Source organism: Amborella trichopoda, chromosome 8 (genome assembly GCF_054954075.1).
Source record: "Amborella trichopoda isolate Santa Cruz 75 chromosome 8, AtrichopodaSantaCruz75HAP2 v2.0, whole genome shotgun sequence".
NCBI lineage: Eukaryota > Viridiplantae > Streptophyta > Magnoliopsida > Amborellales > Amborellaceae > Amborella > Amborella trichopoda.
Genome location: NC_142343.1, coordinates 32,615,630 through 32,643,517, shown reverse-complemented (window position 1 = coordinate 32,643,517; position 27,888 = coordinate 32,615,630). Strand labels below are relative to the sequence as shown.

The following is a 27,888-nucleotide window of genomic DNA, read 5'->3' as shown; positions in this document are numbered from 1 at the left end:
AGTTGACTCTGTTGATTACTACACACATACACACACATATCTACATATCTAGGTAATGTAGAGTACTTGACAAATTGTTGATACATTTCTTTTGTTGACATGCCTTGAGGCATGTAGATGTTTGTTTTGTTATATGTAGTTTTATCTTTCTTTGCCATTATTAAAGATATTAAAGATTAATTATTTTGTGGTTATTAGTGCTCACTGTAGTGTGAGGTATCTGTGCCCTTTTTATAAACTTTAGGACATTAGGTTTCATTAAATTACTTACAAGATTATTTTTGTAATATGTATCAACATTATCTGTTATAATAAGTAAAATATTAAAAGGTGCATGTAGGGAGATTCAATCCTAAGCTGTTCCACATCCAACTGGTCTCTTTCCTACTTGCAAATCAGTGAGCTTCCAAGTACCATTTGACTCGAGCGCAGTCATTTCTTCATCCATAGTTTTCCTCCATCCAATATGCAAAAGAGCTTACTAATAGGATTTAGGTATGGAAGAAGAAAGTGCTAAAGCAAAATTTCCAAATTTAATAAAATGAGGAATATGCTGTTTTGTACCAGATCACTGACCTTTACGAAGTGCTATTGGAAGGTAAATACTTTAAAGTTCATGAGTAGGTTCAGGAATAGGATGAGGATCTGCAAACAAAGATGAAGATTGGTCGACTGCTTGAGTTGGTGGTGATGGCCCATCTTTTAATTTCCTCTTCGTACACATTTTGAGAGGTTCCTCCTATGGAACTCTAGTGAAAGGAGGAGAGACAGACCCTACAGAAGGAGACACTTGAGGTAATGAATTATCAATAGAGAAAGAAATAGGAATGGAAACAAGGGTAGAAGTAATGGGTTGTGAATTCACCCCTTGTGTGAACTGTCCAATTTATTTCTTGCAGTTTGCCCTCATCAGAAAAGTATGGAATATTTTCAAAAAGGTAACATCAGAACACACAAAGTTCTTTTTCAAACCATAATGATAACATCGATAGCCTTTTTGGTACGAGAAGACCCTAAAAGTACACAGTTAATAGCTTGGGGATTGGATTTGTCTGTTCTAGGACCTAAGACCTGAACAAAGCAAACACACCTAAAAACTTTAGGGAGCACAGTAAACAAGGGTCTATCGGGAAAAGGCAAAGAATGCAGTGATTTTCCTTCCAAAACAGCTGAAGGCATATTAATTCATCAAAAAATAAGCTATCAAACAACATCTCATTGAGAATGAAGAAGTAGGACACACAACGCCTTTACCAAATACACTAGATAAAGAACCATCGGCTAGAGTGACAGTAGTAGTGCTATCTGGTTTACTAAGAGACGAGAACATAGAGGACTTACTAATCATATGATCAGAGGCTCTTGAATCAATAACCCAAGAAGAAGCCTTCTCAGATGAAAGGAATGCAGAAGTACCGCTAGAGTAGCAGTGGAAGAGGAGGGATGAGTAAGATGGATCTTAGCTACTTGATGATTAACTTATTATATTCTTCTATTGATAGCAGGAAAGAGTCACTGGCAGAATGTAGAGTCTGGTCTTGATCTTTGGAGCTAACTGGGTGCACACCATCACCTTCAGAAAAATAAGCCACTTGGTTATCCCAAGCAGACTTACCAAACTTATCCCTACATTTTTCAGTAATGTGATTTGTTCGTCCACAATGGGTGCTGCCTCAACCTCTACCACGATCTTCCCCTGAAACCCGACCACACCCTCTATTTTCACCACCCCAGCCATTGCTATCACCTCTACCCATGGAGGAGGTTAAAGCATACCCATCACCATTGCTAGTAGCTTGAAGAAGATACAATAAACCGTTGAAGAGAGTGTACGTTATTGAAAAGAGGGAAGTCCACTACTAGCTAAGATCTACCCCCAAACAGCATGATGCTCAGAATTAAGGCCAGATAGGAACTTTGCAACTCTGAATCCCTCTCTTTGCTTTTTAAGAAGTTCCATATCAAAAGCTAGGGGTTGATAAATATTCAACTCTTCCCTCATACCTCGAAAAGAACGATAATAATCACTAAGGCTTTTATTTCCTTGTTGTAAAAGACAAACTCTCATAAAGTTGATAAATTTGAAAAATATTTTTATCAAAGGACTATATTTCCTTTACAACTTCCCATACTTCCTTAGCAGTATCATAGAACATAACATCTGCTGTCACATGGGGTTCCATACTATTCCATAACCATGTTATATTCTCATAGTTCTCCTTAAGCTACTCAGCATACCCACTTTCCTACTCTTTTGGGACATCTTTAGTAAAAAATTTCATCTTACCCCTTGTGCCTAGAAAAACCATTGTGGATTGGGCCCACAAAAGGCAATTGGACCCATTTAATTTTTCAGAGATTGATGGAATCCCTATTATGTCATTGACAGTAGGAATTCCAGGTTTACTTTCCTTGACCATAGGAGTAAAAGAATCTCAAATATGCAAGGTATGAAAGTATATGTCAGACCAGACGCTAAAAAACACCTTAAAAACTTACTGGAAATTTATAAATCCAACGATCCACAAGCACAAAATAGCAGATAGCACTCACAATAACTTCTCATCAACTGTAGAAAGAACACTTATCTGTTTAAAAGCTGATGAACAAAGCTCTTTCCACTATACCTTACGATGAAACTGCAAAACATGTCATTCACAACTCCTTCAACACAGCTTATAGCATTTTACAGTTGTTCCTTGTGACTTGCTTTCCACAGAGAGGAACCTTTCAATGGTACGTACATGCACAGAACACAGAGGCCACCATGTTGGCCTCACACACACTGAAATATTTCTTAATGAAAACAACACTAACAGAATTATCTTTTTTTTTTTTATACGAAGATAGCTATTTCTTTAAAGAAGAGAGAAGACAACAAGCAGATCAGTGCTTGGATGCCATGTGACCAGTACTGTGAACAGTGTTATGAATAATGCTTTGAACAGTAAAAATTGTCAAAACTAGAGAGAAAGGGAAAAGAAGAGAAAAAGAAAGAGAGAAATGATGAAAGAGAAGAGAGGAGAGAGTGACATGAGATTCAGTCACCCCATGTCTCACTAACTCATTGAAAATAAGTATCCTAAAGTATATAAAAATGGCTGAAATGCCCCAATCCACAAAACAAGTTATTCTTTAACAATTACGATGGAAGTAAAGAATGCTCATCCATAAATGTTAGCATGCATGCATATCAAAGATAGGGGGCATAGAAACAAATCTAATATAATCAATTTCAATTGGTTTAGAGTTTGAGTTCATAGTAGAAAAGAAAAGGAAAATACTGTAGTAGATGCCTTTGAAGGCCACAAATTTTCTATTAGAAGAAACACAACCTTAAGCTTCAATGCATATAATGTTTGGGTATGTATGCCCAGCTTCTCCATGCCCCCCAAAAAAGCATAAAACAAAAAGAATGGCTGGGTGTGTTGCAAAGTGGAAGGGAGATTGGATTCTAAACTGTTGGCATATATTCTTGATACTTGTTCGGAATGATGCTGATGGACACTTGTGTGATTTCCCCATTGACATAATGTCCAACCTTTGATGTACGTCTTCTTGACAATTCACCTTATGAGTCTTTCTAATTGTATTTTGAAGAGAACAAATGCACAAGTTCATTATTTCACACTACTTTTTATACTGTGTAAGCACTAAGGCATAAGAGATGTCATTCCATTTGTGAATCATGTCAGATTTCTTATTATTTCTTATGATCCTTATTTTTGTATAAATGGAATATTTATGATTGTGAAGTTAAACTTTTCATGTTTGTTTTTGGATCCTTTTCTCTTTTGAATCTATTTTTTTGTAGCGTTTATATCATTTTATAATTAGAGTTACTCGTCCATGGAGTCATAATTATACGATATCTTTCATATTGCTATGTTATCAAAAAGGGCTTGTGGGCTTATCATTTTAGTGTAACGAACTTCGAAAAACATTTAGGCTCATAGATGTTTTGGGGCAAATGTGTATGATGGTACAAGTAGTCTGGTATGTATTGCTATGTTGATTACTTTTGTTTATTGTGTTGCTAACTCTTTCAATAAGGCTAATGTTCTGCTCTGGTCTTTTCTTAAACAGATGGTTACGATGGAAACAGATTCATAACAATGCAGGATGGTGTGAAGAAAGTAAGTATTATGTGGTTTCAATTTTCTCATGAGTCATAACCTATTAGGAAAGTCAGAACTGGGATGATTTGCGATTAACCTAAATGCTTACAATTCACATAGCTTGTTTATTGGACATTTCATTTAATTAATGCATTTTTTGCCCATACCTTTTAGTTGGACTGCTCAATAAGAACTATTTATAATTATATTCTCACACTTGTTATGGTTTTTTTAAATGTGAACTTGAATTCATTAATACCGATTGCTTATTATGTTGGGTAACCATTTTTGGTAGGCAACTCCATTGCTCTTGACACTGGCTGTTGTTGAGCTCAGTGATATTGCATTTGCAGTACGTCTTTTTTGCTCCTTGTTTTTCTTTTTAGTTTTTTGTACTTTCCAGTTGATTTTCAGTGAAAGTTTATTGTCTGTCTGTTACACTGTTATTGTGATTTATTTTTTACTTTCTAATGCTTAGAGGCTAACAATAGAAATCTGTGATATGTCTAGGTGGATTCCATACCAGCAGTTTTTGGGATAACAAGAGACCCTGTCATAGTTTTTTCTTCAAACCTCTTTGCGATCGTAGGTAATATTGAATTGATACCACTCAATCCTTTCTCTCAAACTGAGTCTGAGTATATTGTTGTAGACACTGATCCATATAACTCTAGTACATAATGCCACTGAATGCATGCAAGAGCCTTTTGTTACCAAATATATGCTTTGTATTTCCCGATGTTTTCCAATGCTTACACGTTTTTTGGCTGACAGTCCTTGTTAAATCTGTAAGGTGTAAATCCAGCACATCTGTATGAGTCATCATAGGGGGTCATGTTGCCCTTATTTATTTCATGTATGTGATTTATATTGAGGCTATCAATGGCGTTTGTTTTTTTACGTTAAATCAGTATTTTCAAACTCTGTGAGTGCAACGTCGACTTGGTAGAGCACTTGCCTGAGTACCGTCATTTGGCAGCTAAAAAGGGGGGCCAGAAATCAAGCCCCTTTTTCTTTCACCATTTTTTGCCCCAAATCCTCTAGAGAGCCCAATTTGTGCTCAACTGTCATCCATACACTCGTGTTTGCATGATCTATCCACTAGATGGATCAAATTCCAGGGAAAAGAAATCAAATGTCACAGATTTGAGATATCATTATTTGATTTGCTTGACAATTGTTTCAAAAAGCGGCCCCCTAGTGCCTAGGTGGCCCTTCTAAGCACTGGGTCCCTTGGCGGGTGCCTAGGGAGATTGCCTGCCCAAGGGCAAAAATGCCGCTTGTGGAGGGGCGTTTTCATCCTTTTTCCCCCTAAACAAGGGGTAAGAAAAAAAGTAGTTGGGGGGGGGGGGCGGGGTTGAGTTAAGTTCTTATGTGACCTAAGTCCCCTTTTGTTACCTTTCAGAGTGGAAAAACTTGGAAAGACCACATTTGTGAATTTCTCTAAGATCCATTAGGCATTTCAAAATTTGGAAAAATTGATCCAAACATCGCCCTTTTGGTTTGAATTTGCTTTTGTAGTTCTTTAAAACTTATTAGAGCATGTTTAGGAAGCATTTGAGGTTGGGAAGCATCTCATACATTAAAGATTGAAAATCTAGGAAAAAGGTTAGTTAAGAATCTTTATATTTGAGATTGTATTTGTTATTTTAATATCTTCTTTAGGTTCTTCTTGAAGTGGTGATCTGATTCAGAATTATAGTTATAACTCATTTCCAAATGACAAAAATTGTATAAGATGTAATTATTGCGTAAAAGATACTAATGGGGGTATAAACCTGTTCAAAAAATACCTTGCTAGTATTAAGGGGGTTGTTGCCTCTTGTACAAAGGTTCCTGAAGCTATCAGGGAGGAGGTTAAGCAATATTTGAGTTCAGTAAAATACCAAAAGGAATAAAAGGAGCCTTGTCATTTGGATAAGTCATCTGGTTCTTCTAAAATTGGTACTCCAGGTTGGAAGTATGGTTATAACCCGAATCCAAATGATAAAAATTATATAAGGTGTAATTTTTGTGAAAAAGATACTAATGGGAGCATTATAAACCGGTTCAAAAAATACCTTGCTAGTATTATAGGGAACGTTGGTTTTTGTGAAAAGTTTCCTGAAGCTATTAGGGATGAGATTATACAATATTTGAATTTGGTAAATCCAAAAAGAAGAAAAGGAGCCTTGTTATATGGAAATGTCTTCTCTAGGTTCTTCTCGAAATGGTGATCCGGGTTGGAAGTATGGTTATAACCCGAATCTGAATGGAAAACTTGTATAAGATGTTCTTATTGTGGAAAGGATACTTATGGAGGTATTTACCGGTTCAAGATACAACTTGCTAGTATTAGGGGCATTTTTTTTTTGCCCGTTGTAAGAAGGTTCCTAAAGATATCAAGGGCTAGATTAAATAAGATTTGAGTTTGTAAAACACAGAAAGCAAGAAAGGGTAAAGAGGCATCCTGTAGAGCAGCCTACATTCCTAGGCTTGATCATTTGCACAGAACAAGAGGGGGATAGAAGAAGAGGAAGAGGCATATTGAGAAGAAACGGACGAGGACGGGCGTTATGTTGAAGAGGGAGATGACTCTAATGATGATGGACTCGACTTCGATGCATATGATGAAGCATACCGTACTTTTTCTGATGATGATTGAAGAGTCTTGACTCTTGAGTCTTCGAGTGTGTATTTTCTTTTTCTTATTTTCTACTCTTATGTGTATGCCTGTATCCTTATATGGAACTATGGATTATGGAATGGTATATGGATTAAGGGGTATGGACTATGGAGTAGGGTTTATGGATGATGTCTGTATTATTTTTATATTTTATTTTTGGTTGTGCTAGTAGTCTATTACAATGGTTAGCAACTTTGGATTATGGGATTTTTTAGTACTCTATAATGTGTTAATGTGCTATTTCCATATTATCATATTTGTGTTAAATGGTATAGCCTGATAGTTGTAAATTCGTAATTTCGTACTCGTATTCCCTTGGCTGCCCCTCTTCTTCAACCCAGGCTGCCTAGAAATCTGGCGCCTGCCTAGGCGCTGGCTGCCCAGACCGCCTAGGTGCGCACATCGTTTTTGGACCATTTCTTTATGTCATAAAAACTTCTTGTCAATCTTATGTGAAATTTCATCATTGAACCTATTTCGAGGTTCACAATCCAATCATTTCAGATTTTTGAGATTCTAATTATCATATTCAACATGCATCCAAAACTTTAAGAGCTGGGATCTCCTAAATCCAAACTCGAAGCCCAAAACTGCTTTGGGGGTTTCAATTAGGGTTTTTCAGGAAGCTTTGATAAGGATTAGAGGTGCTGATTTGCATCGAGAGCAAAGATCAGGCAAATTAGGAGTTTGGCTCAAAATTTTGGTTAAGTTTTATTATTTTTTTTGTTTCAGTTTAAATTCATAAAACTACTTTAGTTTTTGATAATATCATTTGACATAGCATTATTTTAGTTATTCTTGCATTTTTTGTGTAATTGTCACAATAGTGTAATATACAATTTATTTTCCAATCATTTCATATATAGAGGAACTTTTTACATGTACACAGAAGTTTATGCATTTATAATGATGGTTTTGTTTTTAATATGATGATATAGATTATATATTTTGAATGGTTTGTTTATACATCCACTGTGCTTGGACTATTTAAAACTAAAAGTGGTAATTTTCTTTTCAAAAATTCAATGGATCAAATTTTTTCCAGCTTTGATGCATAAAAAAAAGTTCTTGTTTAAATTTGAACTTATATAAAAGAGTTTTTTCAAGCATTGATTGCAATGATGATATTATTTTGTTTAATTTTATTTTTTATGCATCTATCGTACGTTGATTGGTTTAGTGGTACTCTTGGTTGGATGTGTCTCTGTGCTTCCTTTTGTCAGTTTAGGAAATGACAAGGGAGGATCCAGTATAGTAGAATGTGATGAAACTGCCAGAGAAGGGTAAGGGGTGGATGAAGTGAGGACTTTATGGGAAGCCTGTGATGATCAATATTGATCACCTAAAACATCACCTCGCCCACATTCAAGGTGATGAGGAGGCTTATTTAAGTAGGCTTCCGCGAGTGAGGGAGGAGACAAAGCGATTTATCATGATTTCAAGGGGAAAGAAGGTGCAGAGACAGATGGTGACTCTGGAGATTGGGAGTGAGTATTATGCTTCTTCTTGAGAGGAAGAGGAGGCAGAGTTTGTAGCGCAAATGGGGATGGCACTGAGGGCTGGTGTGGAAGACATGCATAGACAATAGGCCTTTATAGATTATATGTTTGCAAGTCAGGCAGGAGCCTCAAGTAATCGTCCTCTGCCTCTCGAACCTGTAGTACCTGGTGTGGGGCAGTGTGGGCCGGAACACTTCAAGTTGTCCACCATTCGAAGACCATTTACTACGTCTTGACCTTCTACTACTTCCTGGCCTTCTCAACCCCAACTTGCTAGGCCTACTAAAAGTCAAATTGACCCGTCACTTCACAAACCCCTATATGAGGTAAAGACCTTTAGTCCACGTGGGAGGGGAAATGAATTGCACAAAATTTTAAGTACAGTTTGTGCAATTCATTTCCCCCTGGCCTTCTTAAAATTTTGTGCAATGCAAGGAAATCTGACAATAATATTCAATATAAGGCAAGTAGGGTCGGGATTCAAGGGCCCAACTTCTGGAGAGCTTGCAGACCCTTGCTTTGATGTGGAGGTGGTTATTCCTCAATAATTACAAGCAGATGTGTCCTAAGATTGGAATTAGCATTATGTCTAATGGTTGGAAGGATAGGTCAGGGAAGCATTTTGTGAATTGCTTGGTGTATCGTTGGAGAGGGATATTCTTCAACGGTATTGTAGATCTCTCTCAAGAAAAGTGGACTAGAAAGAGTTTGTTTAAATGGCTTGATAAAGTAGTGGACGAGATTAGGAGGAAAATAGTTAATGGAATCCACCTACCAAGGGGTCAATTCCTCTCCAAAATCCCAATCCTTCACTCTGGGTAAGGTATCTTGCTGCCCTACGAATCTTAAATATTGGAATCTTGATTCTTCCTTGTAAGGATGTAGATCATGAGTTACACAGGATTCAGATTTCCTTGCATTATAGTATTATATAGTAGTACAGTATAGCAATGTGGTGTTGTATAGTGGTATAGTATAACAGTATGGTATAGTATAGCAGTGTGTTATATTTATAATATTCTATGACATATACTATATATTGTATATGAGCATATATAAGCATAGTAGAATGTAGTACATGGCAAATAATTATATTGTAGTAAAGCAGTATAGGATTGTGTAACAATGTGATATAATATAGTTGTATATACTTTACTGCTATACTAGTTAACTTTTCTCAAGGGTTCAATTTTTAACTAGATGGAGCTCGCTTTTGTATAAGTTGTCATTTGATCCCCTTGGATTCGCTACCATGAGGAACTTTCCGTTAGTTGCGATCCCCTACTCCTGATTTCTATCCCAGTAACTTTGGGGAGGAAAATGTAGCTAAGGACATCAGAGATATTGCAAAGAGCTATGTTAAAGCAAGGAGGTTGCTAAGGAATAAGAGGTAGAATTGATTTTGGAGCCCTTGGGCTACTCACTATGCAGACCTATAGTAAGAAACCATCATTGAATTGAAGGTAGTAAGTCTAGGTTGAGCAAGGGAAAGATATTATGTTATTCAGATACAATCATTCCTCCATCCTTAATGCGACAACATTGTCATGAGAAGCTTTGCTACAACTAGGTTTATAACCTCATAGATGAGGAAGTTTGTTGCTACTGATTCTTCTTTACTTTGTAGTATGTGGCAGGAGTTGGCCGACAATCCGATGTGTAAACCGGCCTGTAAGTAGATGGAGGGAAACACAGAGTTTGTGGAAGAAAAATGAATTTTTGGGTTCTTGGCAGGATTGAACCAAGAATCTGAATTAGTTAGGGTTACTTGGTAGGGATACTCGTCCATCACTTAACCAGGTATATTCCTTTGTCTAGAGAGAAAATTCAAAAACATTTCATGCTGCCTAGTCAAGTACTTGACCGATTTGCCCTTCTTTCAGCCTCATTACGCCTTAGAAACAATAAGAGGGGTGGAACTCAAAAATTTTGAAAAGGGGGGCAGAATCAAGGATATAAAGTGTAATCATTGTGGTAGAAATGGTCATACTAAGGAAACTTGCTGGGAACTAGTTCTTCGGCTAGCTAAATTTAATGGTCCATGGCAGTCTACTTCTCACAGGGCTTCATCCACTAGGAAACCTGCTACTGCTTGTACAGATCAGCCAAGTAAAAAATGCAATCCAATCTTCAGTTCCTACTCTAAAAGAGATGATAACAATCCCTAAAGAGGAGATTGAAAGTCTTTGCCGATTGTATGCATAGTTGGATGGCCCATCCACAACCTCTACTTCATCTTTTGCAAACTCAAGTACTCATGCTTTTGCTAATCATGTATCCCTTACTCTATCTGGACGGTCTTATATTATTGATTCTGACGCATCAGATCACATGACCGGTATGTCTTTCTATACTTGTCGTTCTGGTAGGGATAGTTAAGATTGCTAATGGATCTTTTTCCGCTAGTGCAGGAAAAGGAATTGTCGATGTTTCTCAAATGTCATTTTCATCAATTCTTCATGTTCCCATCTTTGCTACAAACTTAATGTATGCCAGTAACATTACCAAGAGTTTGAATTGTAGCGCGACATTCTTTTCTTCACATTGTGTGATTTTCAGGATTAGACACTAGCTAAGATAATTGATAGTGGTCATGAAGCTAGTGGTCCCTCGACTCGGCAACAGCTACCTCTCAATCCTACAGTCCAGTTCCATGTTAATAAAGATCAGATTTGGCAATGGCATCTCCAATCTGTCATTCATCTTTTTAGCTGATAAAAGTTTTGTTTTTAAGTTGTTTATCTCTACTAGTGTCTTTGAGTTTCGATGTGAGGTTTGTAAGCTGTCAAAAAATTGTAGAAACTCTTATTTACTAAGCACTAATAAGAGCAAGGCTCCTTTTTCTATTCTTCATTCTGATATTTGGGGCCCTTCTCCTATTACATCTTGTTTTGACTATTGCTATTTTGTTTGTTTTGTGGATGATTATTCTTCATGTACCTAGAACTACCTTATAAAAACCGAAGATAAAATTCCAAATGTCTTTAAGGTCTTTCATAAGATGATTCTCACTCAATTTCATACAAAAATTAAAGTACTTCGATCTGCTTAAGGTGGAGAGAAATTTAATAGAGACTTATAGCCCTCTTTGGATGAACATGGAATAATACATCATCATTCTTACACTTGTACATCATAACAAAGGTGTTTCTAAAAGAAAAATTAGACATCTTTTAGAAGTGAATCATGCTGTCCTCTTGGGTATGAATGTAATTCTAGTCCGAAGATGTGCACGCGACATCTTATCTTATTAATTGGATGCCATCTAATGTTTTAGACTATACGTTTCCATATAAACTTCTGTCCTGATCGTCCATTATTCATTGTTCCCCTTAAAGTTTTTGGTTATGTTTGCTTTGCTCATGTTCTACTTTCCTGCCATACTAAATGGGATCTAAAATTTATAAAATATATTTTTCTTGGTTATTCATATCACAAAATGGTTACAAATGTTATAATCTGGTGTCAAGAAAGAAAATCGTTTCAATAGATGTACCATTTTTCGGTCCATTCCCTTTTTTCCCACCTCGCTTCGATGGGAGAATAGTGTGTGGAAGAGAATTAAAAGTCTATACTCGATGGAAACAGAAGGTGGAGATCATCACAGCTAACAGACCTTCATGCCAATTGTATACCTCTGATCCAGGTAATATTTGCAGACCCCATTGTGACAATTCAGATATACCTATTGTTTTACACAAAGGTAGATGAAGTTGCACAACACATCCGATTAGCCATTTTTTCTTATGAATTCATGTTTCCATCCTATCATGTTTTTTTGTCCTATGTCTCTTTTGTTTCTATTCCATCCAGTGTTACAGAAGCTTTAGCTCATCCCAAGTGAAAAGAGGCTATGTGTCAGGAGATAATGGTATCAATGAAGTATGGTACTCGGGAACTGGCAGACCCTCCTAAAGGGAAAAAGCTGGTTGGTGGCAAATGGGTTTACACCATGATACATAAGGATGATGGTACAATTGACAAATATTAGGCACCATTAGTTGCTTAGGGGTTCACTCAGATTTATGGAATAAACGATCAGGAGACATTAGCTTCTGTGGCGAGGATGCAGCTAACATGAAGTGACCGTCACATCAACTAGACGTCAAGAATGTAGTCCTTCATGGGGAATTCCAGGAAGAAGTGTACATGGTTCCTCCACTTGGATTCGCGGCTCATAAATATGAGAGAAAGGTGTGTAGGCTGAGAAAGGCCATTTATGGACTAAAGTAATCCCCTTGAGCCTGGTTTGAAAGGTTTGGTGGTGCTGTCCAAAGATTCGGGTATACTTGAAGTCATTCCAATCATGCTTTATTTGTGAGACATACCAAGGTCAACACCATTGCCTTTGTTGTCTATGTGAATGATATTGTTGTGACAGGTAATTGTCCTAAGGAAATTCAACAACTCATGAGTTTATTGGATAGGGAATTTGAAGTTAAGGATCTAAGAGAGGAATTTTTATTTCTCGAAGAAACAAGGAATCTTGGGTCAAAGCCAGTTGATATGCTTACAGAATACAACCACAAACTTGATGACAAAAGGGGTGAAGTAGCTAAAGATGTAGATAGGTTTTTAAGGTTAGTAGGTAAATTGATATACCTCTCTCACACACGCCCTTGTATTGCATATGCTATGAGTGTGATAAGTCAATTCATGCATGCTTCTACAACTCACCTTGAAGCTTCTTAAAAAATTCTTAGATATTTAAAATTGTCACCAGGTATAGGACTGTCGTTTGCTGACTGTATACCGGGATCAGGAAGATAATACTACATATGGAGATGAGAATCAAGAAGATTGGGAGTTGAAAACACTTAAAATTAAAGAAAAGAAAAAATTATTTTGGTTTGAAAAAACTATTTTTTATTTTTCTTTTCGACTATCAATGATGAAATTGACCATTTTGATATATAGAACATGATCAATTTGCAAGTGCTGTAAGAAATAGAATGTCCCAATATTTTTTCGTCCAAGTGATGGAAAACGTTTAATATCTTTCACATATCCTCTCAGTTTGTCAGTTTTTGGGAAATGATACAACAAAAAATGTCTTTATGCGGTATGAAAGAATCATGGGCATCTAGGAGTTGAGGCTTATACAAATGCAGTTTTGGATGGTTCTACTATGGACCAGAGATTGACATCAGGTTATTGTGCATTGGTTGGAGATAACTTTCTGACTTGGAGGAGTACAAATTAGGAAGTTGTAGCCCTTTCAAGTGCTGAAACAGAGTATCAATCCATGGCTTTTGGAGCATGTGAGTTGTTCTGGTTAAAAATCCAATTAAGAGATCTGAGTTTTCTTATAAAGGGATCAATGTCTCTGTATTGTTATAACAAAGCAGCCATTATTGTAGTTCACATTCTGGTTGAGTATTATCGAACCATGCATATAGAGGTAGATGGACATTTTATTAGAGAAAGAGTTGCTACTAGAGAAATTTGTCTTCCTTATGTGAAGGCAAAAGATCAGTTTGCAAATATTCTAAGAAAGGCCATTGGGAAACCTCAGCTACTATTTATCTTAGACAAGTTAGGCATGATTGACATGTATGCACCATCTTGAGGAGTGTTGTGAAAGTGAATATTGGCTCCTAGTTTTCTTTTGATTCTATTTTACGTCCCTAAGGACATATTTGTCCATCTATTCTCGAAAAGAGCGCTTTTGTACTTAATTTCATAATTAATATAATACTTAGAAAGGTGCGTGGGGCTTTGATTTTGACCTCACGTGACCTTTCTTAGCTTTCTTCTCTCGAAGTATCTCTTCTTCCTCTATTTCTTTCTAACGAAGCCTTTGATCTCTCGCTCACTATTATCTCCTTCTCCCTCTTTGCTCCTTGGTTGCTTTTGTATTTCTTACTCTTAACTAATCTGAGAAGAATCTTTGTACATTGGTTAGAGAGAGACAAGCTTTGCATACGATCTCTTTGTGCTGGTCATAATGTCTTTATCACACACCCTATTGAATAGCCGATTCCAATTAGTCGGGAAAAGGCTTCGATGATGATGATGATGATACGTCTTGTTGAACACATCTTGGTGAGCAAGATGTTTACTATGAGAGCCGTCCAAAATGGGGCAGTTCCATCTTGTTTTCTACTTTCTTGTGGTCTCCCCCTGAGATCAGGTAGGTTAAGTACTCATGTACTAAGGCGATGAGTTGCCATCATTTTACATGATTGTCATTATTGCATACATAACTAGAACATAGCAACTACGAAACTTAGATTGATTCCAACAAATATAAGTAACTGCTCCTGAAATTCTAATCATTAGCTGTTGTTGGACTGTTTAAAGTGAGGTAAGTTCATGGCTGATTCATTGAAATTAGCGGCCATTTAAAACAATTGAAATAGTCGAGTATAAAGCTTTTCACCTCTAAATCCCACCAACAGTAGAAATAGTCAATATTTTAATCTTGAGATTGTTTTGGATTTACAATTGGAGAAAGTTTATATAAGGTGTCACCCATATACTGTAGAAGTAAGGTGCACCTCAAAAACCCACAAAAATATATTTTTCTGACTCTAGAAAAACCTCCAATTGATCATATTGACCGCTAGATGTATGGATATGAAAAAAATTGATTTCAAGTATTGAAAATAGTGCATCTTGTAGCACATTATCTGGAGCGTCCATTTTCAAAATTTTAAAGTATTCATAGGTATACTCAATCTGCACCATTTTTAAAGCTTTTAAGTTCACGAAAACCATTTTTTAGGTCATCACAATGTTATCCTGCACCAAAACTACTTCTTTTAGCAGAACTTAACGCCGCGCGTTATTTGGATTGTTTAAGGTTGACACCTTATACAAACCACTCCATTTAGAATTTATTATCAGTTCAACTTGGGCATATTGTGGAGGGAAATACATGTTAACTTTTACATTCTGCAATTTTCCATGGATATTCATGGTATATTTTGTGGTTCCTTGTAAGTGGACAGATATGACTTGGGGCTAATCCGTTACAATTTGCTTATCCTCTATTGTAGGTCTAAGGTCACTTTATATGCTCATTTCCAGAAGCATGTCAGAGCTAGAATATCTACAGGTGGCCTCGAAATACCTCTAATTTCACTCTACTATTGGCTTACTTGACTTGGTGTCATTTAAATTGTTAATTAAGTGTTTTTCTTTGTCAATCATTAATTTCAACGTGTTACTTCCTACTGTCATCCATTCTTTTCTTATCCTTCCTTGTTTTCTTTTTTCTTGTTTTTTGTTTGTTTGTTTGTATATATGTGTATCATTTTAGTTGGGAGAAGGCTCGGATGATGATGATGATGATATGTGTATCATTTTGTAGCCCTTTGAGATACTAACCACAAACAACCATCCGTATTATAGAATGACATGTCATCACTTATCTCCAAGCTGTACAACTTCTATAAACTGTACTTTTTCCCATCTTAATCTTAATTGTCTCTGTTTATTTTTGTGTTAAGCAAAAGCAAGGAATCTCTCCTTTAGGATTTGAATACTTTAACTCAAAATTCTAAAAACTGGGGTAGCCATCGGACTATATCTCATGGACAAATAAATGCTTCTTTGAGTTTTATAAAAACTGGATTGGCCATTGTCGAACAGTGGTTTCCAATTCACAGGTTTAAAAGAAAAACTAGGGAAATAGAACTGCTATTGATTGCCTTGAATCTATGCAGACAAAGTTATGCTGATGCTTGAAAGTGTGCCTCAGTGAATCATTGAAAACTTCGAAGTGCGTTGAATGTCACTAGTACAATATACAGTATTTCCTATCAAATGTATGGGCATAGTTGGGTTCTCAATTTCCCTCACATTGTATAAGTTTGTGATTCACTATATAGGGAAGGAAAATTGTTTGCTCCTTCATATTCCACTTCTTCACAAGATATCCGTAGTGTGAAGTCTCTAAGAGAGTGATACCTCATAACTTCAAGCTCAATTGTAATCTGGGAGCTTGCTTCAATTAGATTTGCTTCATAAGTGTAGGCTCCTTCTAGTAAACTAGGAACCCTGGGTAAAGCATCACAATCCTTATCATGTATCCTCATGCAAGTAAATATTCTTTTTGTCAATTGCCATAGGGCCAACCTTTTATTGTAGCGATTGCAACTGGAACCATCAGTTTACCACCATGAAGTTTACTTTATTGTGTAGTCTGTCTTGTGTTCTGTTCTTTCATCATTCACTTTCACTCTTTTATATATTGGAGGGGTATGAAAGCTATTTATAGCTAGGGTTGGGGTTTCATACCGCTGATTAGTAAAATAGAGAGGGAAGAACCTTTACTTCGTTCGCATGTTCTCCTGCTGGCTAAGTAAGTCTGGGTTTGTGTGGTTTGTGTTGTTATGCTTTGTTTTCTTTCTCTGTGTAAGTTTTAGACCTAAGTGTCCTAATTATATTTGTATGGGCAATTTTGTCCACATCATAAATTTCAGTAAAATATAAGGCTAAGAAGTGCGTGACGGTGGGTAGAACCTCATGTATTTCTCTTTCCTCTCATGTTTCTCATATTTTTCTTTCACCTCTTCTCTCTTCTTGTTCTCTTTCTTTTTCTCTTTTCTCTCTATATTATCTGACATGGTATTAGAGCTAATCCTTTTTAATTCTTGAATCATTTCTTTCTTGAATTCTTTGTCTTTTCATCTTCCCCTTTCCTTTTCTGAGAGAGGAATCATGACCTTCCCCTTTCTTCCTTTTCTTTTTAATCATAAAACTGTAGTAACGTGCTATAGTACTGTGTTACAATGCCGTACTACAATAATAGGCTACAGTGCTTTGCTACTATACTGTGCTACAGTAACGTGCTATAATACCGTGCTAGAGTATCGTCCTTGCGGATCAAGATTTAAAAAGAGATCATGATCTAGTTTCAATGTTGGTAATATGGTGATGCTTAGATGTGTTCAATGTGGTGTTGCCCTAATTTGTTCAAGTGTGAGAATGTGACCGGATCTGAATGATAAGTATCTCTCACTATTTTAAATTGTTTTTACATTGTACTAGGTTTGTGTGAGTGACTGAAATTGGCCAATCTGGGTTGTCCTTCTCCTTTATATTTTATGCTTATGGAAATTAAACCTGAAATCCTTGGTCTTCTAGAAACTGTGGGGATACAAATCACCTCTGTAAAACTAAATAATTTCAATTATGTTGTATGGGCTTAATCTATCAAAGTATCCCTAGGTGCAAGGGGTAAACTGAACTATTTGACTGAGGACAAGCCTAGTAATTTTGATAGTAGATATGGAGAGTGGATGAGAGAATTACATAATCATGACCTGGTTGTGTAGTATGAAGCTCCAAATAAGTGGTAATGTGATGTTTCTTGATACAACTAAGGAAAATTGGGACACTTTGAAAGAAACATATTCATCAGATAAAAATATCTCTCGAAAAAATGTTTCTATTCCAACAAGGTAAATAAGAGTGTGAATGAGTATTGTAATACCCCCAGGGGTATGTGGGAAGAGCTAAATCTATATCAGCCTATAGCTGGTGATGTGGATTATAGAAGAGGCAGCGTTAAGAATTTAGTGTTGTTAAATTTTTATCAGGCCTTGATCTTGAATACCATTCTGTATGTGGACAAATCTTGACAAGCAGTGAACTCTCATCTCTTGCTAATGTTTACTCGTGCATTCAATGAGTCAATATATCTGCTCCTTCTGACTCAAATAGTAGTGATGGATCAGCATTGAATACAGTTATAGGGACAGGTGATGGAGGCAGAGGTTGGGGACATGGTCATGACTCAGGAAGAGGCGGAGCTAGAGGTCATGGTGGCAAGGGTCGAGGAACTTGCAAGTGTACACATTGTGGCCGTACAAATCATACGGTTGATAAGTGTTCAGACAAGGTTGGTAAGCCTGCTTGGGCAAACCAAGTTACCTACACATCTGAGAGTGATGGGCCTTATCTGAGAATACTCAATGATCACCAACAACAGTCTGATTCCATTGGTAACCTTGTTGTTGTTTCCAAAGAAGAATATATTTAAACAAGTAGAACAGTCTATGGTTCCCTCTACCTCTCGTACTGCCACCCTTACAAATTTAGGTACTTATGTGCTTCTTGCCTCTTAGAAACCTGCTCCATGGGTTATCGACTCAAGACAATCTGATCACGTGACTAGAGAGTGCTACGTTTTTGTTTCTCTAAATATGTGCATTCCTAATTCTTCTGTTAAATTATTTGGCAAGTGTGGGGGCTCGTTTGGAATAGGGCCCCCCACATGGTGGCCCACTTTAGTGCGGTGTGAGGCTCACATGGGTCCCATTAGACCTACACCCCCCACCTGTTTAGCTCTCTCTCTCTTGGCTTGTAGCTCAAGGCTTCCAGAAGCCCAAGATTTGGAAAAGATTTTGAGAATATTTTGATTGAGAGAGAGAGGATTGGTTGAGTAAATTTTTAGTAAGTTATTCTATAACTTGAGAGTTTTGGTAACTATATCATATTTTCCTAAAATCAAATATTTGATTGGAATGAGTTAAACAAAACTGAGGGATAATGGTTCTAGAACCTTCTCTTTAATCGTGACGGCTGATTTAGGGAATGGTAGATGAGATCTTTTCACCCCACAGATCTCCTTAGATCGATTGTTAAGATCAAATCTCAAAAGATGGCAAACCCTTGACCTAGAAACCCTAGTTTGCAACTATAAATGCCCCTTAAGGGGATGGCCTCTCTCTCTCTCTCCTTCTCCTCCTCCCTAGGGCAGCATGTTCCCTCCCTCAATGTTCCTTCTCCTAGGGTTTTAAGGGGTGCCATGCTCCAAGTAAGACCACAGGGGTGGCACAGTTAAATTAGTGTGACTTAGGTAGAGGTTTCCCTATCCCATTGAAAGGACCTTGGCCATGCTCTCATGTTAGAATTTCGCATATTGTGTGAGACAAAGTGAATGACCTCCATCACGTGTGCCATTGGTGTTGAAGATTTGGAGTGGAGTGTAACAAGTCCTTGGAGCTAATCCTTGGCAAGGTATTCAGATATTTACGGTTCCAATTTTTTATGAGTCATTCTTGTGCATTGTCTTGATCTTAGTTGAACAAAAGTTCTTTGTAATGGAATGCAGGTAAGGATCCTAGAGTGTATTAGGTTTTATTTTTTTGAGTTTTGTAGTTTGGACAGCTATAAGTGTTCTCACCGGTATAAATAAATGAAAGCAAGAAAAATTTTTAACTCTAAGCTAGACCACATTGACATTTAGGCTTGTAACTGCAAATCTCATACTGGGAATTCTCATGGCTGCACACATTGTGATCTAATCATTTTGGAAATATCTTCCTAGAAAATTGAAAACCTTTTAATTCTTCAATCCTCCTCATTTCAAGTTTTCATCGGCCATCCAGATTAAATATTCTTGTTTACTATGATTCCACCTGGCATGAGAGCCCAGTCATGTGAAAATTGCATAGCATTGACTCTTATCCCAAAATCCAGTTCTTGAAATTCTCATGAACATTAGTCAGATTTGAGCAAGATTACAACCAATATGCCAAATATGATGTTTTGAACAAAAACAAGGAAAGTGGTGATCATATGAGAGACATGTTTGAGACTCAAATTCCTAATGCCGGAATCATTGACTTGCTTGCTCTGGTTTCAAAAACAATAACCCTTTTAGTGTCCAATAATTGATAGGTTAGATCTCCCAAATGTGGCTCTAGTGCCTTAGCCTCAATAATCAGAACAAGGGATTACATCCTTTTGATGCACATTTATATGTTAAAATGACAACAACCTACAGGAAGCACACCTTTCAAAAGATAATAATGCAAAGGAATTCCAAATTTCATATATTTATAAATGTGTGAGTACCCAGCAGATCAGTTTTTCTTGTTGCCAGAATAGAATGCTTATGTCATGGTATTTGCAATGTTAAACAGATTTATTGCATTCCATTTTACAGTTCTTCTGAAATTTACATTTGAGTACTGTAAACTTTAAATCATTATTGACATAAACTAGCATTTTGACATTAGATGCATAAACATTGCTTCATTGAACTCTCACTAGAATGAATATTAAGATGTTTCAAGGCTATTCGAGAGGGATCATGTCATCTCTAATGAAACGTATTTTGTTTCTTTTTTGTTTGGTTCCAATAGACTGTAATTTTGCTATTGGGAATCATAGTTAATGTAATTGTAAACCATTGAGTATTGCATCATCTGGCCTCTTCTTTTGGAAGCGGTTTTCCTTCCGACATCTGTTTTATACCTAATGAGTGTATCTAGTGAGACATTCTTTGCCTGTTTTTGCAGCCTTCCATAGGTGTTGTTCTGGGTTTCATTGGTAGCAAGATGATACTAGATTTCTTTGGTGGGTATCAATATTCCATTTTCATCGTGCTTCATTTTAATCGATATTAGACAATCATTGTCATGAAAATGTACAGCTATATGTATTTCTGTTTTTTGTGTGTACACTATGAATAGTTGAAAATAATATTGAGTAGCCACAAGAGTGTAAACAAGAGAAGAGAACAATTAGATAGGATCTAAAGAGAAAAGAGAAGAAAGAAGATAAAGAGGAAGAGGAGAGAGAGAGAGAGAGAGAGAGAGAGAGAGAGATAGATAGAGATGTGTGAGAGATAGAGAGAGAAGAGAACAGAAGAGAAGAGTGGCATGGTGGTCCAATGTGACCTCCATGCCTCTTATTTATATTACATTTAACCTAATTACATTCTATGGACAATACTGCCCTTACTTAGAGAAATAGGACAAATAAGTCCTAAACAAAAAAGACAGTTCTGCCCATCAAATACAATAAGCTTAACTATGTTATTTCTAACAGTCCCCCGCATGCTGTTGCATAGAAATCAACCATGCCCAGCTTGCTTGTGATATCATGTGTTCTGTCTCGTCCAACTACTTTATTAAAATATCTGCAATTTGATCTTTAGACTTTCACATGAGGAGTATGAAGATCTTGCAACAACCTTCTGATGAAGTGACAACCTACTTCAATGTGTTAAGTCCTTTCATGAAACACATGATTTTTGGTAATATGAATGACTGCTTCATTCAGTCAAAGGGAAGCGTAACTTTAACTCCCAAATAAAAAAGAACACTTTTGATCCACAGAACTTGCCCTTGCTGCCATATTTTGTTTCTAGCCAGTTGTAGATCATCTTTGTGTTTGGCAACCAGCCCAATCCACATTGTGTAAATAGCAACATCAGAATCCCTTGATTGAAAAATAATATCCCTTTCCCTGGATCAGATTTGAGATATCTTAATATTTAATACGCTGTATTAAGATGTGGTTTATGCCGTACATGCATAAATTTCCTGACTACGCTAAGCGCATAAGAGATGTTTGGTCAAGTGATCATGGGTATATATGTTTGCCCACTATTTGTTGATATTGATGAGGATCTTTAAGCAACTCTCCCTTTTTTCCATGAAGTTTATGGTTGATTTCTATAGGAGTATCCGCTGTTCTAGATCCCAACATCCCCGTTTGTTGTAACAAGTCTAACACATTTTTTTTTCGGGAGATGGCTTTCCCTTTCTTTGATCTTGCCACTTCAATTCCCAAAAAATACTGAAGAGGGACCTAAATATATTGCTTAAATAAGATTTAAAATCCTTAATGCCCTTGACATGATCCTTTTCACAACAAAATCATTTACATACACTATAAGGGTTGTTATTCCAGCACTATTTTTCTTCACAAAGAGCGTATGATTGGCTTCTTTTAAACCTAAACTTTTGCAGTGCCACACTGAATTTTTTAAACCATGCTTTAGGAGATTGTTTAAGTCCATTCCATATATTGCCTTCTTTAATTTGCACACCTATCATGTCTCCCCCTTAATCTGAAAACTAGTGCCATATAGATTTCTTTTTAAATATCTCCATGCAAGAATACTTTCTTTACATCTTGCTGGTAGAGTTGCCGAGATTTATTAGCAGCTAGTGAAAGAATGATCCTCTTGGCCATAGGAGCAAAAGTGTCTTGGTAGTTTATATCAGGAGTCCGAGTAAAACCTTTTGCAACCAATTTAGCTTTATACCTTTGAATGGTGCCATCAACATTGTATTTTATAGTAGATGTCCACTGACATCCTATGAACTTCTTCCTTTTACGAAGGTTGTTGATTTCCCGTGCGTTATTTGCTCAAGTGCTCGCCCTTGGCGCCTTTGCAACACAGGAGGGTACTCAAACAAAAGATAGAGCTGACTTGAAGGCATGATGAGAGGACACAGAATTATAGGATATCAAGTTTTCTATAGGATGTTGAGTGCAAGAACGTGTAACCTTGCGAATAAAAATAGGTAAGTGTATCTTAGGATTTTCTGAAAGGGCGGAAGAATTACCTGAGTTGGGAATAGTTCCTAATTTCGGGTTAGCATTTGAGGCATAGTTGTTTAGAACGTTGGGTTGTACCATTTTCTTCCTCTTGGTATATGTCTTCAGCTCCTTTGAATGCGCACTTTTCTCTTCAGATTAAAATGGTGTGGGAATAGGAAGGGCAACCACTAATGTGCTCTCTTCACTAAATTGTATCTTATTCTCCCCCTGAGGAGAGCACTCATGACTTATAGATGAGAAGTACGGAATAGATTAAAAGAAAGTAACAACCATGGAGACATAGCAGACGTTGTTAATAGGATCATTATACTTGTATCCCTTTTGATAAGATGGATATCTTAGGAAAATACATTTGAAAGCTTTAGCATCAAGCTTGTCCCTCTTTGGACCAAGGATGTGGACAAAACATACACAACCAAACACCATGGGAAGTGCAAGAAACATGGATGAGTCAGGATAAACAATTTCAGTGGGAGATTTTTTCTTAGGAACACGAGAGAGCATGTGATTTATTAAAAAGGCAGCAGTGAGAATTGCTTCAGAGCAGAAAATTTTTGGGACCTTCATTGCTAATAAAAGAACTCGGGTGACTTCAAACAAATGCCTGTTTTTCCTCTCAGCAATACCATTCTGTTGAGGTGTATATGGACACGTTGTTTGGAACTCAATCCCATTATCAAGAAGATGATCTTTGAGTTGATTTGACACACACTCACCCCCATTGTTGCAACGGAATATTTTAATTTCTGCATCGCACTGAGGTTTAACCATTTTGTGATAAACTTGGAATAGATTGGCAACTTCATCTTTGTGTTTCATTAGATAGATAGTTGTGAGCAATCATCCACAACAAAGAAACGGAATCCAAGCAGAGGGGCAGCTGAAGAAGGACCCCACATATCAGAGTGTATAAGAGAGAATGGGACATCACTCATTTTGTTAATACTAATAGAAATGAAGTTTTACAATGTTTTGACAACTCACAGATGTCACCTTGCAATTGAACTGACCAAGAGAAAAACGTTTTGGAAAATAAAAAACGCAAAGTAAAATATGCATGACCAAGGCGGGTATGCCACAAATACACTCTTTATTTATTAGCAATCGAAGATGTAGTTGCAACAGTCAAGGCTCAATCAGGAGTCTCCAAAAGGTACAACCCTCCATTTTCACGATGATGCCCCAATGTCTTCCCCATCATCAAGTCCTAGAATACATAATGAGAAGGGAAAAGCTTATACTGCAATCTAAGGTCTTTGTGAGATTACTGATTGATAGGAGGTTACTAAAAAGATTGGGAACATGCAAGGTGGATGACAAGTTAACAGAAGGAGTAACGTATATAGATCCCCTTCCCGTGATTGGAAAACCATATGCTATTTTAACATATACATGCCTAGAACAAGGAATATAAGAGGAGAATAAATCAGCCATACCCATCATATGTCCAGTAGCTCCAGAGTCAATAATCCAAGGGGTTTCAGATTTATTTATATAGACATAATGGGCTGATGCAGATGCAATATGAGACTTAGAGGAAGGAGGATCTCAAATGGAGTCTTGCTGCTTGAGATCTAGGAGCTATCTTTTAGGAATAGTTACGAACTCTTCTTCAAGTTCAAAGAAGGTAGTAGCTTTCTGCCCTTGAATAGCTGAGTGCAGCACTGTCATTGATAGTTGCTGCCTGAGAAAAGTTTTTCCTTGGGCATCCAACCAGATCCCAACATATATCCAACGTGTGTGGAGTCGTCCCACAACGGGTGCACTTCAATTTGCCATTCTCATTAAATGTGGGGCTTTTGTGGCCACATCCACCACCACGGCCTCCACCCTGGTTCCAAAAACTTCCTCCACCTCGATTACCACTAGAACTTGAGAATAGGGCAGATCATTTTCAGTTTCACCTATAGATGAGTTTTTCATGCTGAAGAAGGGAGAAAATAGTACCAAGTGATGGAAACATCTCTCCACCAAGAACATTGCCCTAAATGATTCATATTCCACATTAACTCCCCTCAAAAGATTGAAAATCTTCCTTTGTTCTATTCCCTCTCTTTGCTCCTTTGCACAAGATGAACATTGTATGGGCTGGTGATGGCTTATTTCATCCCAAAAACAACAAAGATGAGCATAATAGTCTCCCATTGACAAGTCACCTTGTTTAAAATGATTGATTTGCTGCTTCAATTCCTGAAGCCTCACAATATTATTTTTTTGGGAATAGACCTTAGAAACTGCATCCCATAATTTCATAGCGATATTGCAGTTCATAAAGGTGCAACTTTGATTGGGTTACATAGAAGACAATATCCAATTCATAATTCCGATATCATCAGCCTTAGTCTGCATATTTAGCATCCTTGAGATCTAGTTTTTCCACACGGCCATCAATATAACCCAATTCTTTTTTTCCACCAAGAAATATTTTGACTGACTTGGCCCATTTTAAATAATTTATGCCATCAAATTCAACTGTGGTGATTGGGGTCAAAGAGGCTCTATATTTGATGTTTGTAGAGACATTCTCTATTATAGTTGAGATCGGGTTACACCCTCAAAACTGAGATCAGGTTACACCCTCAGATTTGATCACGGTCTATTTTTCTTGGAAAAAAAATAAAAATAAAATAGCACTATCAATATTTCCTTGATTGAGGTATACAAACCCTAATCCATCCAAAATCTGGGTTTCCTACCAAACACATTATTTGCATCTAGAAATCATAAAAATAACTCACCTCAATTGACATGGTCACTGCTGAAACCAACAAAAATCTAGGCTTTTAGGGCATGATGGCATGATCTGACCTCAGGGATGATGTCAGCCCTAAACACTATTTCGACGCACCTTTTTGAGGATTAACCTTTTTCTAGCTTTGATAGCAACTTGAGAATAATCTTGAGTAACCGCAATATTGTAAAGAAGAGAAGAGAACAAGTAGATAAGAACTAGAGAGAGAGAAAGAAGAAACAAGATAAAGTGGAAGAGGAGAGAGAGAGAGAAGAAAGAAGATAAAGTGGAAGAGGAGAGAGAGAGAAGAGGTGACGAGGAGTGGTGTGGTGGTCCAATGTGACCTCCATGCCTCTTATTTATATTATGTTTAACCGATTACAATCTATGGACAGTACTGCCCTCAGAGAAATAGGACAAATAAGCCTTAATCAAAGATAAAAGACGGTTCTGCCCATCGAACACAATAATGCTTAATTATTTTATTTCCAACATGAATGACATTATAGTGTCTTTGTTTTGCATCTATACAAGAAGGAAATATTCCTTGGTCATTGTTTTCTCCATTCATGCTGCAGGGTATCATATATCAACTGAGGCTTCCCTAGGTTTTGTGGCCACCGCTCTCAGTGCAGGTGTGATTTTAAGTCTTATTAAAAAGTCCGACTAGGTAGTTTTCCTTATGAAGATCATTAGCAGCATAACTAACAGAGATTGGAGGATAAAGCCATGAGATATCCAATGAAGAGCCAAAATTGTTAGACCTTCTCAAAACCAAGGTCAAATGCTTGAGTTCTATTCAAGGTTGCAAAGCTTATTGGAGTTGGTCTACATCTTCCGAAGTTATATCAGCTTCAGATGCTTATTTTTGTGCTGGAGAGTCCTCTGAAGCCATGCCAAGTTGCTCAAGATCTTTCAGCATGGTAAAGGTTCATGTAAATTTTCATTCACTGTCCCCTTTGTTTTGATCGGTAAAATATCCCATCCTTTTACATCAAAGCTTGAGTTCTCTATATGTATGATTTCTACCATTACCCTTTCAATCATGGAGTCTGTTTTTGGATGGTATATACATGAGGCAGCCTGTAATGTAGATGTTTCACCCGAGCCACTTAGATGAGACCATCTTATTGAGCCGATCTTGGACAGAGTTAAACTTTACTCTCTCATTTATGTACTAATACGTAGTTCATGGATACGTTAATGGTTAAGATCCTAATCTATGGCATATGTTGACAAGGACTCAAATGTCAGTATTTTGCTCCTTCTAGTGTTAGCTGTGGCGAGGGCTGCATTTTGCCCTCTTCAAGCATGATCTACTTTGTTCATTGGTTATGATTTATGGGATTTTGCAATGTAAAATTTTTACCTTCTTTGCATCTCATTCAACTTATGGTGAGGCTTCCCGATTCCAGTGGTCATTTATTCGATACCTCCTAAAGAGCGGGAACTGCCATTCTAACCAAGTTTATGTTTGTGAGGGACAGATAATTTTTTTGCATGGAAGGGGCGGATTCTACACTTGGGTTTCCACCCCCGCATAACAAACGTAGGAGTGCAAGTTGACGGAACTGGGATCTTTCGCTTCCCAAAAGTTTTGTAAGTCAAACATAAGGCACATTTATCCAGTAAGAATTTTCAGAAAGTTGCTCACTCACTGCCTTCTTAAATGTCACAAGTGAAACGGCTTTCTCAAGCCATTTTGACAAGTTTCTATTTTTATAAGATTGGTTCTTAGCGTGTGAATGTTAGGAGTATCTACGTTTGGGAAAACAAAAAAAACTAGTATTTATCAACATTTACTTTGATAAAATTTCTATTTCTATAAAATGGTTGGTGAGTTTTACACGGAAAGCAGTATGGTGCACATCAATTACCAGAAGTGAATAATCTAATACTTTTCAATTGCCAAACACTTTCTTTTATAAAACTACATATTTTACTAAGGGAAAAGTTTATATAGAGCTGAGGCTCTAAACAATCAAATTTGAGACCACCTCAAAAATTTCATTAGAAGAGGTTGTTTTGATGTTCAAATATTTTTTTAAATTGATCATCTCAACATCAAGATGCATGGACATGAGAAAAAAAATGCATTTCAAATTTTGGAAATAGTATATTTTGTAACACATATTTGGACGGTCAATATTTAAGATTTTCAAGTTTTTATAGATCTGTCGATCTACATTATTTTTGACGCTTTAAACTTTATAAATAAATATAAAAATATTGCTTTTTGCTATCACAAAGATTTCTAGTGTTGAAACCACATTTATCAACATTATTTGAAGGTAGGCTCTAATTTGATTGTTTAGAGCCTAGGCTCTATACAAACTGCACCTTATATAAGGTTGCAACTTTCAAATGTAGAATTATAGATGTGCCTAAAAAATCCAATTGGAAAAGGTTGTTTTAATGTTGAAAAATCTTTTAATTAATCATCTCGACGTCTAGATATATGAATATAAATAAAATAAAATAAAAAAGATTATGAGTTGCAGAAATAGTGTATTTTGTAACGCATCATCTAAACCGTCCATTTTCAAGATTTTCATATGTTTA

General features: G+C 36.8%; 1 protein-coding gene across 11 annotated transcripts in view; it reads left to right on the top strand.

Annotated features, from left to right (window-relative positions):
• PDE149 (integral membrane TerC family protein) overlaps positions 1 to 27,175 on the top strand; it is a 51,748-nt gene extending 24,573 nt beyond the window's left edge. For 2 of the 11 annotated variants that reach the window (XR_016060701.1, XM_011628900.3), the window contains exons 9-14: positions 4,087 to 4,136; positions 4,414 to 4,470; positions 4,629 to 4,707; positions 15,284 to 15,342; positions 20,540 to 20,597; positions 25,905 to 26,574. Coding sequence is in view for 6 of the 11 variants with exons in the window: in XM_011628900.3 (XP_011627202.1) it covers positions 4,087 to 4,136; positions 4,414 to 4,470; positions 4,629 to 4,707; positions 15,284 to 15,342; positions 20,540 to 20,597; positions 25,905 to 25,996 (395 nt within the window). In the remaining 5 variants the exon portion in view is untranslated. Of the gene's footprint in view, positions 1 to 4,086; positions 4,137 to 4,413; positions 4,471 to 4,628; positions 4,708 to 15,283; positions 15,343 to 20,539; positions 20,598 to 25,904; positions 26,575 to 26,813 lie in introns of those variants that run through there. The other 9 variants (XR_016060703.1, XM_088873724.1, XR_016060704.1 and 6 more) reach the window with 5 other exon arrangements.
• The last annotated feature ends 713 nt before the right edge of the window (positions 27,176 to 27,888 follow it).